The following is a 20488-nucleotide window of genomic DNA, read 5'->3' as shown; positions in this document are numbered from 1 at the left end:
CCGCCGAATCAAATTCTAGTGCCAACGTAGCGGGTTCAGCTACTGATTCCGATCTCAGGTCCACCGAGCCCTTGGGTAAACCTGAATGTCGAAGATGTTACAAAAGGGAAAGGTAGAGAATGCAATGAATACCGATAGAAGAAAGGTTTTATCGTGGTTGTGAGCGACCCATCGGCCACGTGACAGGCGTCCCCATGTCCGTGTTTCGTGTGAGTGCTGGCTAAGAAGAGCATTAACCCATTCGTTAATGTTCTGGACAGCCGGAGGTATCCACGCCACGGCTGGTATAAAGAAGGGGACAAGTAGTGAGAATGTGAAAGGACTATTGTTTTACAGAGCATTCAAAAACAGTTATTAAAAGAACTTATGATTATCATTCCACCTTTCCGGGAAGGGCATGTAGTTTTCTGGAATAATGTCCACGGTCCTCACTCGGACGTAACGTTCCAGCCAACCCCGATCTCTATCTTCGTCCATCTTCGAGAAGATTGGGTTCCGGCTTCGCTTAGCGAGCTTTATTACACCTCCCCGGAACGATCTCGGGGAGTATAGCCGGATAAAGTGAGCCAGCATGAACTCCTTTTTCATGTTACTGGCCAATAGCTGGAGGCAGGACACGATCCTCCATACGATCGGACCAATCTAGGCCAGGGTGACATCGTAAGTCCGGCACATATCTAGGATAACCGGGTTGATCGGCGGGTTGAGCTTAAGTGTGAAAGGGTAGGTGTAAACGTATAAGAAGCCCTCCCAATGGTAGGTGATAGATTCATCAGGTCCAGGGGCACAAACTTGTACCGGATGGTTATCCCATCCGCAATCGGCCCGGACTAAATCAAGTTTGTCCTCGGTAATGGACTAGGGGTACCGTCTTACATCAAACCCCCTGTCGGAAATCAGAGAAGGTTTCTCAACCTCGAAATCCTTGTTATAATTGGGTTTGGACGGTACAATGTCCAAAGCAGTGGGCTCTATGGCGGTTTTTCCCTGGGATTGATAAGTTGGCTGGGTTCCTTGAGAAGAAACCGAGGGAACATCATGGGAGGTGGTTTCGGTGTTAGCAGACATTTGGAAGTTATGAAGGAGATTTGGCGAATTCGAAAAGAAGTTAAAAAATGGAGTAAGGGAACAGTCAAGAAACAATTCAAAATGGTAAAGAGTGAGAAGAAGCAGCAACAACACACTCTAAACAAGAATAGCTAGTGAAGAAGTTGGCAGAGTTGTTTCCTTTCACGTAATATAAGCGATGAATCAAAGGGGATAAATGGTTGAATCAGCAACAAACTTGAGATGGAGGATGATTAGAAGTGATGAAATGAAGAAATAAAGCAGAGAAGAAGTGAAGTGAAAGATGTAAAATGTAAAAATGAGGAGAAGAATGGCGTTATATAGATATGGGATCGAGGCGGTTTCAAACCCCAGCCAACCGGGGGATGCCACGTGTCCCATAATTAATGAGAAATGACTTGAAACGACGTGTGTTATGGCGGTTGTCAGAGCTGACCATCCGGGATGAGACACGTGGCCGATGACAGAGGGACGTGATGCAACTGTTCCCGCCAAAATGAAAAGATAACGACGAACAAATGGAGCCACCGGTTTCTTGATTCATCCACTTCCCGTTACTCCGATAAAACTACGGTCCGGAAAGTGTGGGGACTATCTGTATACGGTAAAAATCGGATATATGCTGGGCCGGTGAGACCGGAGATCGAGGGAAGAAAGAAACAAGCACGAGAATGAAGACTTTCTTTTGGGACCGGAGGAGTGCTTGATCCGAAGAAGGCGAAGGACATCGTTTGGTCCGGTTTCTCCATAGCCGAGTTGATCGTGGCCATTGGACCGGTTGATCGTGGCCGTTGGTCCGGTTGATTCGTTACACAATTGCCACGCGTCAATACCGTTCTGCCACATTGTACTGCCAATCGTACGGGTGTCAAACCGTATGACAAAACCTTATCCTTTTTAGGGTTTTTCTTTATTCAAAAGGGCTTTATGTTGTATGAGGCCCATGAGGCAAAACTATAAATAGGGACCATTACCCTACTTTTAAGGGTTGACTTCTTGAGTTCTAGAACATTGTAATAGCAAAATATATACAATCTCCCTCTCTCATTCTCTGATTTTGGTCCGGATTCAGTTGTTATTCTTTAGCTTTGTTTAATTAAACAATACTCATAGATTATTAGATACATATATTTAGAGTAAATCACCGATTATTATTCACTTCTTCATAGCATATCCTTATATATCTTTTTTCAACCAAATAGATTAAAGGTCAACCACATATCCTATACCTCACTCATAAATTTAATTGATTACCTAAATTCGGGAAAAATAGGTATCCCTTGCTATGTTACTACTCATGCCTTATATACTCAGTACATTGCTCGTACTGACGTCCTTTCTTGTGGACGCTGCGTTCATGCCCGCAGGTAGACGGATTTGACCCGTAAGTGATTTATCAGCGGATTCTCAAGAGCACTCCACTTACTTTGGAGCTGCAGTCTATGGGTATTGGTCCTCATGGTTACTTGTATTCTATGTAGAGGCTCGTAGACATGTGTGTACAGTAGACGTTTCATAACCATGTCGGTTTATACTGTCGGATAATATTTTAGTAGCCTTGTCGGCTGGTGATGATGAACATAATTGTTGGAGATTATCTAGAGAGGTGTCGTTATGTTGTGATGTATATCCTTACAGATTATGATATCTAGGAGTTATCTTTATGGTCCACCCAAAAATGATTATAAGATATATGTTTAGAGGTGCTTGGTGTGTTAGCTCCGGGTGCCCGTCATGGCCCTCTAGTTGGGTCGTGACAATTACATAGCCCGGACACCGGATGAAGAGTTGCGTTAGTTTGGATTTCATAATGGACTTATGTTTTATGAAGTATGGACTTATGTTAAAATTATGTAGAACTAGTTCATGGTACTTTTGGTGGAATCATTTGAATATTTTGAACTTTGATGGTCTTTTTAGATCGTATTTGATGTGTTTAGATAGTGTTTGATGTGTTTGATTGTTACTTAAGGTGATTTTATGTGTTGTAGCTCTTTTAGAATTGATTCGGTAGCATTTTAGTGCTGGTTTTATGCAGGTGTGGCTGTAGAAAATGCAACAATTAGATGCTAGTTTTTTTCCCAGAAAACCAACGGATCTGGAAATTATTTCTATATAATTTCTTGAAAAATGAAGAACTGCTTTGATTTTCTAAAAAAAAGTAATAATTATAAATTAAATATATTACTGACGCAGTCCATCGGTTTTTAAAAAAGTTTATAGTTTATATTATTTCTTTTTAATATAAAATATTGAAGGAAAATAAAAAATTTTAAAAAAATCGACGTCGTCTGTTGGTTTTTTATAATATTTTTTATTCTTGGATTTAAAACCGATGAATGTCGTAACCGACGCTGTTCGTCGCAACGCAGTCTGTCGATTTTTGAAAAGTGACATTATGTAAACCGACGGATGATGTTGAATCGATTTTCTGTCGGTTTCATTAAAAAAAATCGACGCGAGCCATCGATTTTTGACTGTTTTTTAATAGTGCAAGTAATTGGGTAGAAAAAGAAAACACATAGTCAGTAAGTACTAGTGTGGGATATGAGGGAAGAGGTTCCACGAATAAATAGCAAAATTTCAGTTGTAAGAGTTTCATCATTAGACTCTCTCCCTCTCTCCTAAATATTTTCCTTTTTTACTTCACCAAACATCTCTCGTTTACTACTATGACGGTGAAATTTACAGAAAATTCATCAAGAAAAAATATAGATTAATTATGCAAATTTATAATTTTTATGTAATTTTTAAATATTTTATTATAAAATATTTAAAGAATCAATATTTAAAATTAAGCGAAAAAAAGAATCTGACTCCCCTAGATTGGGACGGAGGGAGTACTAATTTTCTTGTTTGGCCAAGAAAAGTAAGTTTATTATTTCACCCTGCACGCGCCAAAAAGGTGCTTTTTTGTCGGGAAAAGAAAAGTGGAAACAGGAGAGGTGCTGGGATCTCATTTCTCTGGAGTCAGGACTTGACTCTGCTGCACTACGGATCTCACATATCTAGAATCTGTTCCAACATCCCCAAAAGCTATCTTCAACCAAAAAGAGTCCACTTGTCCTCTTTCTTTGTTTGTTTCATTCCCAATTCCCAATTCCCAATTCCACACTTCACATTGTCTGCACCAACATGTTGTGTTTCACCCCTGTTCAATCCAAACCCACTCCCACTCCCACTTCCGGCACCATTAATCATTGTCCTTTACTACCCCACCAACGAATCCATCACCATCACCATCACCCCTCTTCCAATTATCGCCTCCGCATTCGTGCCATTGACGCTGCCCAGCCATACGACTACGAGTCACGTGTCTCCAATCAATTCGCTCAATCCAACAAACTCAAAATCGCCATTATTGGTTTTGGTAACTTTGGCCAATTCCTCGCTAAAGCTTTCCTCCGTCAAGGCCATTCTGTTCTCTCTCATTCCCGTACTGATTACTCTCACATTTCTCAATCCCTTGGCATTTCCTTCTTCCAAGATCCACATGACCTTTGTGAACAACACCCTGATGTTATCCTCCTTTCTACTTCCATCATTTCCACTGAACCCGTCCTTCGTTCCCTCCCTATTCAAAGACTTAAACGCAACACCCTTTTCGTTGACGTTTTATCTGTAAAAGAATTCCCTAAGGATATTTTCCTCCAAGTATTGCCTTCCCATTTCGATATTCTTTGTACTCATCCTATGTTTGGTCCTGAAAGTGGTAAACAAACTTGGAAAGATTTGCCTTTTGTGTATGATAAAATTCGTATCGGTGAAGGGGAGTCGAGAGTATCGAGGGTTGATAGGTTCTTGGATATATTCGAGAAAGAAGGTTGTAGAATGGTGGAAATGACGTGTGCTGAGCATGATAAGTATGCTGCTGGTTCACAGTTTATTACGCATACTATGGGGAGAGTGTTGGAGAAGTTGGATTTAGAGACAACACCTATTAATACAAAAGGGTATGAGACTTTGTTGAATTTGGTGGATAATACTTCCGGCGATAGTTTTGATTTGTACTATGGGTTGTTTATGTACAATAAGAACGCGATGGAGCAGTTGGAGAGACTTGATTTGGCATTTGAGTCGTTGAAGAAGGAGTTATTTGGTCATTTACATGAAGTGTTGAGAAGGCAATTGTTTGGGAAGGTGGAGGAAGAAGGACAGAGGCGTGTCTTGTCAAAGTTGCCCAAGAATGGGCACGCGTTGCCACCTCCTTCCACCGATGCTATCAACAATTAGGAAAATACCGAGATATTACTAGTGATATATTGCTTGAATGGATACACAATCAAGTAGTTATTCAGTCTGAGCATTCTGAGTATGCTGAAAGGGAAGAATCGTGAGCAGCTCTTTTGTTTGTCAGGAAAACATAGTTATAGAGGAGCGGATTTGGTTAGATGTTGAAGATAATGTAATGTCAAAACCAGTTATTCTCTAGTTGGTGATTACTTTATAAAGGCATTCAGCATCTCATGCGCTTTTTGTTGTAAGATGATTTTTTTTGCCTAATTCTTTATGATGGCGTGTTACATTTGAATGAATGAAATAATGTCACTATCTATTTGCGTCAAGTTCTCATGTTTGTCGTTAATGCTCCGATATATGGTGCTTATTCACCATTATCTTCTGCTGTATGTCTTTACATATGGCCTTTGAGCTTTCGCATGTAGAGTCTACATTGAAATAGAAGAGCTAGTTTGATGTCTGAACTTATACTAGCAGCGCAACATTTGATGTACTGTCCAAGTAGTTTAAGTAAAGTACTATTAATGCCTGAAGAAAGAAGACCACATTTGCATCCTATTTTGGCTAGGAAGTAACATCTCGGGTTTGAGAACTAAAAACATGCGTAGGATCTCCTTTATGTGCCCTATCTCATTGGTCTTCTACCCTTGTTTTCACCATTCTTTCTGTTCCTATAAAACATGTTTTTTTGTTTGTTGAAGTTTCTCATTGTGTTTGTAAGCCGATATGGTAACTGATAAGGTGTGAAGGTCCTGATTTACCCAAAAAAAAAAAAAGTAAAAGGTATGATGGTTGAGTTCTTGTCTTCTTGATATAAAGGTTAAAACTTGAAGTAGTTGACTATCATTTTTTCTTCAACTTTGGCAACATTATGAGTCACAGAGAAATTGAGAAGTGTTCTGACATAGAGTACACCAGAATATCTTTAAGAAATAAAATTGTGGCGGACTGAGTTGGTCTCAGAGGCAATTTTTATTTTGCTATCTAAAGAAAAGCCTACATTTTGTACTCATCCCATCTAGTACAGAGCCTGTGTGTCCTTCCCAGGAAGAAGAGCATCTAATTTTCTACTTTAACTCTATAATGATAAAAGATCATTTATAACACCTAATACCAGTTATGTACATGTGCAAATCTGCGTTGAATTGTTTTGGAATAGAAGTAATGAGTCCATCTAAACCTGAGAACAATCCAGGCGATATTTGCTTAGATATTTATATTGGGAATGATGTATTTTGGAGCCTGGTGTTGAGTTTGTTGAAAGCTTATAGCTTTTGATGCATAATTTATCCATTTCTCGAACCTTCAATTTAGATATCGCAACTTCAAGTTGCTGTGCAATTTCTGGGATGTTTAATGGGTTCATACTTCATATCAATCCTCAAACTTCAGGTCAATTAGCACTCAAAGAAGGTCCTGCAAGGATAAATGCTCATGTTCTGCTGATTCTGAGCATATTCTTTATTACTCTCTGTTGAGTCTTTTCAGACCATTGAGTAATTCTCATATTTTGTTTGTATTTTAACTGCCCCATATGGTGAACGGAAGTGTTGCCTTTTGTTGGGCTTTGACATTCACCCGGTTAATCATTGAGGTCCCAATTCCTTTTCCACATCTTTATTAATAGAATTTTGAGGAAAAGGGGAAAAGAAAAGGTTAGCTTCTAGCTTTGACCATTTGTCTTTTGGAAACGACCTCTCTACCTGCCAAGGTAGGGGTATGGTCTGCGTACACTCTACCCTCCCCAGACCCCACTTGTGGGATTACACTGGGTATGTTTTTGTTGTTGTTGGCTTTGACTATTTGCTCTGAAGTTTGTTTCAATATGTCATTTTATTTCTGTTCCCTAAACATTAGGCTAGAAATTTGCAGTTAAATGTCGGGCATGTCTATGGTCTTGTTTGTGTTCATAAAGAGATGACTCTTGGATAGACTGTAGTTGTTATATAAACACCTGGCATAGGAATCTTAAGCTTGTAACATGAGAGGTTTATTCAAAATTTATATGGTTAGTTTTTGTTACTGAGTTGGCCTCAGAGGCAATTTTTATTTGGCTATCTAAAGAAAAACTCCATTTTGTACTCACCCACCTAGTACAGAGCCTGTGTGTCCTCCCCAGGAAGATGAACATCTAATTTTATACTTTCAGTCCATAATGATACAAGATCATTTATAACACCTAATACCAGTTATGTACATGTGCAAATCTGCGTTGAGTTGTTTTCGGATAGAAGTAGTGAGTCCATCTGAACCCGAGAACAATCCAGACGATATTTGCTTAGATATTTATATTGGGAATGGTGTATTTTGGAGCCTGATCTTGAGTTTGTTGAAAGCTTATAACTTTTGATGCATAATTTATCCATTTCTCGAACCTTCCATTTAACTATCGCAACTGCAAGTTGTTGTGCAATTTCTTGGATGTTTAATGGGTTCATATCAATCTTCAAACTTCAGGTCAATTAGCACTCAAAGAAGGTCCTGCAAGGATAAATGCTCATGTTCTGCTGATTCTGAGCATATTCTTTATTACTCTCTGTTGAGTCTTTTCAGACCATTGAGTAATTCTCATATTTTGATTGTATTTTAACTGCCCCTTGTGGAGAAGTGAAGTCTTGCCTTTTGTTGGGCTTTGACATTCACCCGGCTAATCATTGAGGTCCCAATTCCTTTGCCACATCTTTATTAATAGAATTTTGAAGAAAAGGGGAAAAGAAAAAAATCAGCTTCTGGCTTTGACCATTTATCTTTCGGAAACAGCCTCTCTACCTGCCAAGGTAGGGGTAAGGTTTGCGTATACTCTACCCTCCCCAGACCCCACTTGTGGGATTACACTGCGTATGTTGTTGGCTTTGACCATTTGCTTTGAAGTTTGTTTCAATATGTCATTTTATTCTATTCCCTAAACATTAGGCTAGAAATTTGCAATTAAATGTTGGGCATATATATGGTCTTGTTTGTGTGCATAAAGTGATGACTCTAGGATAGACTGTAGTTGTTATATAAACACCTGGCGTAGGAATCTTAGCTTGTAACATGAGAGGTTTATTAAGTTTTATATGGTCAGTTTTTGTTACTATCTTTAAGTAGCTTGCTTTTTTTCTGTCTTTCTTCCTTTTCTTCTTTTTTTGCCCCGGAAATATCCGTTTATTCTGCACTAGCAAATAAATTATCTGATAGTCTGTCACATCAATTAGTCTAAGGATTGAAAGTTTGCTTGTTGATCAGCCATTAACCATGGTTATCCTGCTGACAGAATTTTGGTGCTGAAGAGAATCTGATTCCGTACAGAGGATCATGTAAACCTGATTAGTGACTGATTCGTATCCCAGTTTACTTGATTTTTCAGATTTACTGTGTTCCCGTTGGTTTTAATCTGCCATTACCAGGCCTTAGGTTGCTCAGTTTGTAAGAAAAGTTAGTGTCTAGTACAATTCGGCGAAGAGAGCTTTGTTACATATTGTGTATCAACCTGAAATGTGAGAAGGCTATTGGTTCTCACTCCTGTGCGGGGATTCAACTGACTTTTCTTTCTATCAATCTTTCTTTAGATATAAAGTTCAGGGAGACAGTCACAAACCTGTCTAATTTTGCAGTCTGTTGCTGCCTATTGTTCGCCGGCAGTGGGGACAGAAGAAATTTTTGCACCTTGTTAATGCTGAGTTCAGTCGGGATGAAATTCTTCTGTATGGATTTCCAAACTGGGTTTTGATAGAGTGTTACTTTGGCATTCTTATCCAATTCTACGCCTAGTTCTATTGGTCTTCTCCCACGCTGATAGTTTTGGAAGAAATGTTCAACATAATTCGTAACGTTCTTGTACACTCTTGGCCTTTCCTTCCTGATAAGCTTCTCCACTGGTCCAATCCCAACATCTGCTTCTGGCATAATGAAAACAGCAAGAGTGTTTCTTTCTCTTTTTCTGTTTCGTCGCCACCCTGTGCACGGGGCTCTTAAAAATGCCACTGCTCATTATCTGTAAGGAACAACAGTTCTGAAAATTTACTAGATAGAAACTGTCAGTTCAATCAAGTTTTCACTTTTCTGAAAGAACTGAATCATTTCCAAATCCTTCAAAGTTATCAACTGTTCTAGTAAACTTAAGCTTCCCTTCAGTTGGAAGAGCAAATAACCGTTCGCTAATTTCACACACTTTATCAAGAAATGAATCTGCTATCCATGTTTTATGACCTTAATTTTCAATAATACCGCATATATATGTTACTTAAAGGGATATTGCAGGCAAGAGTGCAGAGCGCATATAGATAAATAATATTAGAATTATTTAACTACCCAATGTTTTTATTGACTTCTTGTTTTCTGTTCTTTGTTTCTTTTCTCAGGTTTGTGTTCACATCCGTTCCTTTTACTACTTTGATACCATCGTCCATCCCCTTATGATACCCCTCTTAACTATTCTTAGATGCAGTAGATTCTCTCCAATAGTGCTCTCGACTTGCAAGCCGCAAAGAAATGGATCTTGGGCCTAACTCAACCCCAAAAGCTAGCTTGTGAGGGAAAGATTGTCCAAGTCCATATAAGGAGTTCACCTCTAAAAGGACCAGTTAATCAGTCTTGACATTCTTGTATAGTGTTGATGAGAAAACAACGATGAAACTCTTACTGTAATATATAGAGGCAATAGACGTTTCATAGTGCTCTTGTTATATTTAATTACCTGTTTCTGTCCAAGAAGAATTAGAATTATGCTGTTGTTAGTCTTGTTGTCCAAAACCAATTAGAATTATATCCTAAAAGAATCCTATCAATTAGAATTACATTGGCGTGATGTCAAGTCCAAAAAGAACTATGTCCAATAATCCAATTATATCCAACTTTAAATTACTTCATGAATGGAATATTTTGCTTTCAAAAAGGCATAAAAGTCTTTCAATATTTGAAAAATATTTTGGTCAACCAACATATATATTCGTGCTTTTATGTGATAATAAACTCGAAGTTGTATGTCCACCAGTAAAATCTACTTGTCTATCGTCTATGACTAAAGTGCCTGTAAATTGTATATTTTTATAATAAGCTAAGTACTTGAATACAACAATAAATAAGAAATTCATTTGTTATCTTTAAATATTAATGGAAACAACTGTTCTATCAAATATTAATGTATTCTAGTTTAGCAATATCTATTAATTATTAGTTAATTATAATTCCAAAGATTATACTTTCCAACACAATATGCTGCTTACTTCCCCCTACACAACTAATGATACAAGTCTATCAATTTCTAATTTCTACGATAACTACAATGGAATTCTAGATTTTCAAAACTCATAATGTTGAAATTTTAATTTGTCCTTGTGGAATTGGCACGGAACTCTAAGAACCTATGTATATTTCGTTGAAAAGGATTTGGATTTGGAATTCCGTCCAAATTCATTCTTTTGTCCTGTGTTATTATTCGAGTAGAATTAGTATTTAAACAAATTACATGCTACGACATATATCCTATCAAATTGGGACTCTTTGAGCAAAACAAGTAGTAATTCAGAGCTCGTTTGGATTGGCTTATAAGTTGCTGAAAACAGCTGGCTAGTCAGCTTAAAGCCATTTTGTGCTTAAAATAAGTCCAAAAAAATAATTGGGTCCGTTTGACTTAGCTTGTTATAGCCCGTATTTTGTACGTTCGGGTAATTCAAGATAATTGCGAGAAGTTAAGGGCAAGACCATTTTCCAAAATTATTCTAAGGTACAAGTTGTTTATGAATATTATTTATGAACATTATTAGTATGAAAATATTGAGAAAGGCTAAGGGTAAAAAGGGAAATTTACAAGGTGGCCCATGGTAATATTGTGAAAGGCTAGGGGAAAAATGGGAATTTCACAAAATGTTCAAGAAAATTCTTGAAGAAGGCCACTTGGGCCGTGTGACATGTGTATATATATATATATATATATAAATATGGAAGGGTGATGACAAATAAAATAATTAGTCATCTTTATTACAATGTTTAAGAACCTTCAAGAAAGAGGTCATGTGTTCACATGGTATTGGAAGGAGCTATATATATATATATATATATATATATATATATATATATATATATATATATATATATATATATGTAGAGAGATGACCAAGCAAGAAAAATTACTTATGAAATTTCAAGAAGAAAACTTGGAGAAAAAGAATAAGGCCATTCGGCCAAGGTTCCAAAATTGAGCCATGGGAAAATTTATCAAGAAAAATTATTTCCTTCTAGAATTCCAACTAATTTGAAGGTCCTAATTAACATGGGATGGTTGTTGGAGCAAGCAAGCCATTCATTGGTGCAGTTCACAACCCTAGCCAAGTTGAAGAGCTAGGAGGAAAAGGTAAGGTTTAACCCTCTTTCATATGTTATGGATGGTCTATGCATGTTGTTGAGTGTTGTAGTATGTGGAAATGGGTGAAATTCATGAAATATGCATGTGTGTGGTATGGCCGAATGGGAGTAGTGTTGTGTAGATATGATGAAATGATTTTATTTAGAAGTTTGATTGTTGTTGTTGTGAATTCCATAATAAAAAAAATGAAGGTTTGATGACTTTGAAATGAAGTTGTAAACGTTTGTGGATTATGGAAGAAGTTAATGGAAGAAGTTAGTATGGTTCCTTATATTTGTAGGAATGATATTGCTAATGGGTAGGTTGTAAATATAATTCATGAACTTGGAAGTGAGACATTTGTTTGGAAGATTATAAGTTGGGTTGTGGTGATTGAATTTGAAAGAAGGAAATAAGTTGTTATTGTTCTTGTTGAATTTGGAAGGCTTCGGGTGAAGTTGTGTGTTGATTGAGTCGTTTTGAATGCTATGTGAATTGAATTGAATATAAATGAAATGTCGTTGAATTGTACGACAAAGGTTGTTAATGTTAGAATGCGTCTTGAATTGATTATTGTTGTTGTTGGGACGATTGTTGGTATTGTTGTTGATAGTTTGGCCGAGTTGAATTCTCGGATTGTTGATTGATGATTTGGGCCGAGTTAGATTCTCGGGGATGGTATAATTACAGGGGAGATGCTGCCGAAATTTTGGCAGATTATAAGTGAATTTATTTGAAGGATTAAGACAAGTATATGATGATGAGTCTAATGATTGTGTAAATCTTCTTGAATGTAGACTAGCGATAACGAGCTTGGACAATTAAGCGTAGCTAATAGGACGTGGAGCAGGTATGTTAAGGCTCGTCCCTTTCTTTCAAAGGCATGATCCCGATGTTATGATTTCATAATTGTTCCATATCTTACTTGTTTTTCAAAAGTTAGATGTTTATGATTCCAAGGCATGATTCTCTTCCCAATAACTCGTAAATGTTTTTCCAAAGTGTTCGTATTCTACCAAAACAGAGGTTTATGATTTTGTAAGCTCGTATGACAATAACGATGGATATGTTTCACAATGACATTGATAATGTCAAGGATGAGAATATTTCTATGATGACTATGATAAGAATGATTTCATGTTTAAAGGTACTTGGTATGATTATTGCTTTGATTTTCCAAAAATAGCTTCTGAAACGTTTGTAGAAGGTTCTGTACTTCAAACGCTCATAGCTTCCTCATACTAAATCGGATCGACCCGAAACTTGTTTCTGAGTCTTCAGGTGTCGGTTTATGTACGCTGTTATTCGTTGCTAGTCTCATCTTATAATAATTGTTCCTTCAAGGTGAGACAAAGCGACCATGGTTATTCCATAATCTAATCGGAGGTTACCGACCTTACGTCACTCCGATGGATATATGACTTTCTTTGGGCTCTCATGCATGCTGCTTATATGATATATGTATATGACACATGGACATGATATATGTATATGTATATGGGGAATATGGGGAAAAGGGACATATGTGGCGCTATAGACGCATTGCCACCTGGTCAGTTGGCGTAACTTATCATCCCGGACGCGGGACATATGTGGGGGAGCCGACGTTGTTCGGCGCTATGACATGTTCTATTTTCTATGTATATGAAAAAGAAATGTTTTCAAAGGAAAGCTAAGCATGCATGGCATCCGCCCTAAGAGGCACTCAGATGTATAGGTTACCCTTCTACCTCATGATATACTCTATATCTCTATTTTGTTGTTGTTCATAATTACATCTTTTACTATGTTACTATTCATGCCTTACATACTCGGTACATTGCTCGTACTGACCCCCTTCTTCGGGGGGTTGCGTTTCATGCCGCGCAGGTACACCCAGATGAGCTGAAGCTATTATAGAAGACGTTCCACCGGAGTCGGCAAGCTCCACTTGTTCCTGGAGTGCTGCCGAGTCAGAGTATGTGTGCTATGATGTCTGATTAATGTTAGAGACTTTGCAGACAGAGTCGTGGGTATAGAATGTCAGTTTGTAAGCGGCCCCATCAGCCGACGTGTCATTCTGTGTTATGTGATAAACCCCATATGATTACAGATTTTGTTTGATTTGAGGACGATAGAAAGAAAGTTTCTGAAAACCTCATTATGAGTTTTATGCTTATTTGATTTGAAAGTCCGAAAAAGAGTATGTATGTGATAAGAGTCAGAGGGTTCGCTCGGCTCCGAATATGGGGTCGGGTGCCCATCACACCCTAGTAAGATCGGGGTGTGACATAGCTTATCTAAAACAACTTATAAGCTGAAAACAACTTATAAGCAACTTTTTTTAAGCCCATCCAAACAGGCTCTAAATAGACAAGGGTATAAAAATCGTTCAATATTTGAATGATATTTTGGTCAACCAACATTTATATTCATGCTTTTAAAATAGTATAGATATATACTTTTCTGGAACATGATTCCTATTTGCCTGTTTTTGTACTGACTTGAAAACTGTTTCTACCTTTGCGGGCGCGAGAATTTCAGCTGGGGTTTACATGGACCAGGTTGGTTCGAATTTTTTAAATATCAAATCAAACCAATTGCATCGAATTTTTAAATCTATAAATCAAACAAAACCAAGAAAAGTCCGATTTTTCAATCTCTGGTTTTCTCGGTAAAGTCTTCATACAAAACATATAATTTGTACTTCAAATATTTCTTTAGTCCTAGTAAGATACGACTATCTAATTAAGATATTTTTTAAGAAAATAACACAAAATGTGAGATGAGATTGTATAAAATGATCATAATCTAAAAGTACTAAGTCATGCTATAATAAATACGACAAATTTATAAGGCATATAAAAAATGATCATAATCTAAAAACACTAAGTCATGCTAAATATTAAAGAAAAAAATAAAATTAAGTTATGTATTTTCACTGTCTAAACCAACCAATATAAAACTAAAAAAAATAAATATCCAACATTATTGTCATTCCTAGTATTAGAATTGAATTTATTTTGTTAGCATTAGTACTGATTTGATTTTGTTGGGTTTTATTTTAGTTACTAATATCTATGGGCTATAAAACTTAAAGGACCATTCAAAATTCTAATTCCAAGTTTAAAATAATATGTTAAAAGACAAAAAATTTTGAAAAATTTAAGAAATATTTATAAATTACATTATAAATGAATATTTTAATGTATAAAATATTTTTGAAATTTTATACGTGTAATGTCGTGTTAGTTTAATTCGGTTTCATTATTTTTAGTTAAAACCAAGTCAAATCAATTATGGTTAGGTTTTTCTTTTTAAAACCAAATCACTAGCCGAATTTTTTTCTCGATTTGATTCGGATTATCGGTTTGTCGATTTCCTTGTACACCCCTACTTTTAGCCATGGATTCGGTAATAAGCAAATCCAGGCTAGTTTCAGATCTTGTTTTCTTTGTTCTTTTATACATTTGATGTAATTCCCAAGAAAAACCACATGGAAGAGAGGAGGCAGCCTGGACTTTTATTGTAAAAATTTCACGGGGCACCTTATTTGGCCGCCCCCAATTAAGTTATACCTGCCGAGTTGTGTTTTTTGCACAAATACCATTATTAAAAGCTAATAGGACGCCACCATTTAATTTGTACCTGTAGCGTTGTGCTTTTTTGCACCAAATATCCTATGCCGAGTTGTGTTTTTTGCACAAATACCATTATTAAAAGCTAATAGGACGCCACCATTTAATTTGTACCTGTAGCGTTGTGCTTTTTTGCACATATATCCGATTCATTGTTTAAAAGCTTTTAAAAGGATGTTTTGCCCTTCTACCTTCAAAACAAGTGTTTTCCTTCAAATTGTACACTTATGCTTTTGCTTCGTGAAAGTTTTCATCGATTTAGTGTGTGATTTTCTCACCGATGATTTTTGAGCAAAATTTTGTTTCTTCCATCAGATTTTTTCTTTCTTAATGTAGGTTACGTAATCATGGGGTTTTACTAGGTGATTCAACAGGGTTTGACGATGAGTTAGTTAACACACTAATTGAAGTGAGTTTATGTTTTCTAATATTTTATTGATTTTTTATTTTTTTACCTGCATTTAGCTTTTCACCATCATGTTTTGATTTTTCTCCCAAAGAGTAATGGTGAGGGTTCAAGAGAATGCACGCTTAGAACGAACCATTATTGCGAAAGAGGTTATGAAAAATCGTGCGCCTTTTGCCTCTTGTTACTTCAAATGCCTCCTACACATATAGTTCAATTAGGCTCAAATTGTGATTCACGCAACGAACTCGAATAAAGTTCTAAAATGTGAGGTAATTAATACTAAAATACTATTTTTTTGAAGCCATATATCAATAACAGTACCACATTCTCAATTAGAAGTATGTTATGGATGTCATTAATAACTTAAGTACATAACAATAAAAGTTTATTAAAAGAGGGTACATATTATTACAACAACAACCACCACCAACAACGAACCTAGTATAATCCCACAAATGAGGTCTGGGAAGGGTAGTGTGTATACAGACCTAACCTGTACCTCGGGAAGGTAGAGAGGTTGTTTCCGGGAGACCCTCGGCTCATAGCAAGACGACAACAGGCATTAGCAACAAGCAAAAACAATAGCAAGATAATAGAATAACCGAGGCTAAAGAAACAACACACAATAATGAAAATCCAAAAATAAGAAAATACAGGAATAATACAAAACCTCTAAGAGCGGAAAAGAAGAGCAGTCGATTACCCACTACTCTTCTACCATAATTCTCGACCTCCACACCCTCTTATCAAGGGAGTTGACACCTAATTTTTGACCTTCCGTAATTTATTTTAATTACTCTGAGTCCTTGGATGACAAACAAAATGAATTATGCATTTTTAGAGGTCAAAATGATTTTTATAAAATTGCTTAGGTAAATATTTTTACTCCTTTAAATTGATAAAATAATTTCTATGATATTTAGGAATTAATTGGTACATTTTATGACATTTATGAGATATTTGTTAGATTTAATCAAAGAAAAGAAATTTTAAAATAATCATTCATTTAATTGTTTAAATTGTCAAAAATCAAATTAGCAATTACATTATTCCCTTTAATCCAAGGAGTTTAAGCAATTAAAGGAGTTGGCCATTTTACCCCTTAATCCTTAATTTTGTGTATTGACATAATTTGTTAAAATTAATCATAGTTGTTTCTAGTATGTAATTAGGATAATTAGTCAATCAGAGAGGCACTATTGTAAATTGATTTTTAATTGTTTAATTGTTTTAGTTATGACCACAATTGAATTAATCAATTTCTGATTAAAGCAATTGGGGTCGGTTTTGCAAAATTAGCCTTTTTATGGCCTTAATTGAAATGGCCAAATTCATTTGGCTTAAATTAATTAAGGTCATTAATGTAATTGAACTTTAATTGACTAATTAAGCTAAAAAAAGGGCCATAATTGCAACAATCAATTAAGATTGAAACCAATTAAGGCTATATTTGCAAATTGAGCCTACTTACACAATTAGTCGTATATTTAAATTAAATCAAAAGCCAATTATGTCTTAATTACTATAATATGATCAATAATCGATAATTCAACATTTTTCATTTATTTAATTTACCCATTTTACCCTTTATGAATGTATATACACTTTATATACACGAATATATATGTATAGTATACGCGCAAAAGGCCTCATATTCATTCCTTTTACATTGGACCGAGTCCAGCCCAAATGGGCGCCACCCGGCCCAATCCCGTAGCTGTTAAGGGGATATACCCCTTTTACATTTCATTTCATGCCAAACGACCCCTATCTTTATCCCCCTTTCTCTCTCTTTCCCTTTCCTCGCAAACCCTAAGCCGCCGCTGTTACATCCGGCATTTTTGTTTATTCGAAAAATTCAAGATAAATTGACTTGTGATGAATAAGGCCATAATTGGACATTTCTTGGTATGAATGTGTAGGTTATGAATACAATGGTGTGAAATTACGAAAGGAGGCCAAGGGCAAAATTGGAATTTTGGGAAATTTTTCCCATGAGTTACAATAATTAGCCAACCATTTTGGGCTAAAAAAAAATAAGTGAAGGGAGGCCCAATTTAAGGGGCCCAACCGGGCACATGCCAATCCAAGCCCATGGATTAATTAAATTCCATGGGAAATTATATAACATGGATAAGCTCTAAGAAGCTTCAAGAAAGAAAAAGAAAGCAAGAAAAAAAAAGAGCAAGAGGGTTCGGGTTTGAGAGAGAAAAAGAAAGAAAAGAAAGAAAAAAATTTAGGAGCCAATTCTTTGGTTTAAAAGATCACCTCTTGTGAAAGTATTACCAAGTGCAAAGCCCTCTACAAGTTGATATAAGTATTGTGGCAAGAAAGCAATTTTATCCTCCAAGTGAAGAACTTGAAGAAAGGTGAGGATTTCATGCTTTTGTTATGTTATAAATGGTGTATGTATGTTGTAGTATGTGTGAAGGAATGAAAAGTATGAAAATTTTGTGTGTTGGAAGTGGTTGTGTTTGGGCCGTGAGCATGCTTGTGTTACATGTCCTTGATGATTTGAATTCATGTTGTAATTTAGTTGTAGTGTGATGGAAATTGTATTAGAAATGAAAGTGGGATGAATTAATGGAAGTTGGGGGATATTGCATGTTGGCCGTGTGGTGCCTTGTATGAAAGTGGATGGATTGAATTTATTTAATGCAATACTTGTGTTGTTATGACTTTGTGAAGTAGATGGAAGGATAATGGTTAAGCTAAAACGAAGAATTTGTTGGTTAAGTTGTTGTCGGAAAGTATGTCGCTTTAGCGTGATTTCATGAAAATTTTGATTAATGATAATGAACTTGGGAATATGGGAATGTGTTTATGAACTTGTATGTTGAAAGTTAGGAAAAGATTGGAAAAGTAGTGACTTAATGGGAAGTTTGAATGTTTGTGTATCTTATGAATATTATGTGAAAATGGTATGGATGCCTCCGATGTATGTCGTAATGATTTTGGTGGATAATGAATATGAAAATAATGAATTTGGTTTGGAAACACAAGTTTGAAACGAAAAATGTTTCGTTATGACGAAAGATGGCTAATGATGCCATAGTGCATGTTTTAATGTCTATTGATGTTTTTATGTCATTCCTGGGTTGTTGTGTTGACGAATTGAGCCGAGCTAAGTCTCGGGGATGTCGTATATACAGAGGAAATGCTGCCGATATTTCGGTAGGCAAGTATGTGTTAAGTTGGAATATTGAAAGTTTGAAACTAATAAATGGTAAACTTGACCATTTCCAGATTTTGGACGAAATTTGGATTGACGCCAAGCGAGCATAAGGCGCCATCGAGGTATGTGAAGCATTTCCCTATGTTCCTAGGCATGTTCTGGATGTGGTAGGCTCGGCCGCGAGCCTTAAGTACGACTCCATTCCCCGGAATTCGAGACGGAAAACCGCTCCAATTCCTTCAATTCAATTGAAGCTATTTTCTTACAAATTGCCTTTAAAGTGAATTTTTGTACAAAACTTCCCTAAACGGAGTCGGAACACTTCCAAACGACTATGGATGACCTCATAAGGTCTATTAGCAATAATTTACCTATGTAGCCTCGAGTTGGTCCGAGGTGGGCCCACAAGGCCCGATATCTTCTGTAAAATTTTAAATACTTCCGTTTTGGTCCGATTTTCTCTAAAAACTTCTGGACTATTATTTTGTGTATAATATGGCTATTTTTGTGTAATTCATACAAATGAATTTTGAACATCTGAGAATCCGATTCTGATGATAATCTGTCGTGCCTTCCCAACTAGGACATAGGCGCGTACTATGCATACTATCTGGATATTCTGATTTTGGCTCGCCGTTTGGCACCCTTCAGTTTGATTGAGTCTGTATGTTGAGTCTGTATGTAAGTAGTTTCTCATTTATCGGTTCGTGTCTATCCCAATGCATTCTTTCACTGCGACCCGGGCCAGGTTCTGTTATCGTGCATATTTCTCTGCATTGTTCACCCCGTCCCTTGGCGTACGGGCCGGGATCTGTATGTCTGTATGATATTATGATCTGTGTATGGGGATGGCGGCCAGGATGGCATATGATCTGATCTGATTCTGTCTGTCCACCGCGTCCCGTACTAAGATGGCCGGGTTCTGTTACCGCGCCCCCAGACAGGGTCGGGATCTGTATGAATGTATGCGTGTGCTATCTATATTTATATAAGCACATGCCTCTGTATGATTCTGTATGACTCTGTACTACTCTGCATGCATAATTCTGTCCGACATACTTCTGTCTGTCCGTCTGAAAGACGACTACGTCTGTATGTCCGTATGGATTCTGATTCTGTATGTCCGTATGGATTCTGATTCTGCTCGTCTGTCCGTATTATGATTCCGTCTGTCTGTCCGAACCATAATTCTGTTTATTTGTATGGGACACGGTTCTGTATGTCTGTCTGGATTATGACTCCGTCCGTCAGTCTGATTTATGGTTCTGTTCGTTATATTTCTGTGACTTCGGTTCGGACTATGTTTATATCTGTTATGTTCTGCTTTACATACTCGGTACATTTTTCGTACTGACCCCCGTTCTTCGGGGGCTGCGCTACATGCCCGCAGGTACCGACGCACCAGGTGATACGCCGCCAGCGTAGGGTTCTAATTCTGCTGTTTGAAGAGCTCCTTTGATCCGGAGCGTATACTTTTGGTATATATATCTTCTGTCTTCTGTATACTCTGTATGTATGGATATTCTGGGTACGGCGGGGCCCTGTCCCGTCATATGATTCTGTATGTCTGTAGAGGCCTGTAGATAGATGTGTGGGTTACGGGTTTCGTCTGTAAGTTAGCCTTATCGACTTATCTGTATGTTTCTGTATGTCCA

At 36.9% G+C, this 20488-nt stretch overlaps 1 protein-coding gene across 1 annotated transcript; it reads left to right on the top strand.

The window, feature by feature from the left end:
- Nucleotides 1–3969: 3969 nt before the first annotated feature.
- On the top strand, nt 3970–5633 carry LOC132623583 (arogenate dehydrogenase 2, chloroplastic-like). The gene has a single exon (XM_060338359.1). The coding sequence runs from the start codon at nt 4204–4206 to the stop codon at nt 5299–5301; it is 1098 nt and encodes a 365-aa protein (XP_060194342.1). The 5' UTR covers nt 3970–4203; the 3' UTR covers nt 5302–5633.
- The last annotated feature ends 14855 nt before the right edge of the window (nt 5634–20488 follow it).

This window comes from Lycium barbarum, chromosome 12 (assembly GCF_019175385.1).
Source record: "Lycium barbarum isolate Lr01 chromosome 12, ASM1917538v2, whole genome shotgun sequence".
NCBI lineage: Eukaryota > Viridiplantae > Streptophyta > Magnoliopsida > Solanales > Solanaceae > Lycium > Lycium barbarum.
Note: the sequence above shows the minus strand (reverse complement) of the source record. Positions and strands in the feature narration are given on the sequence as shown.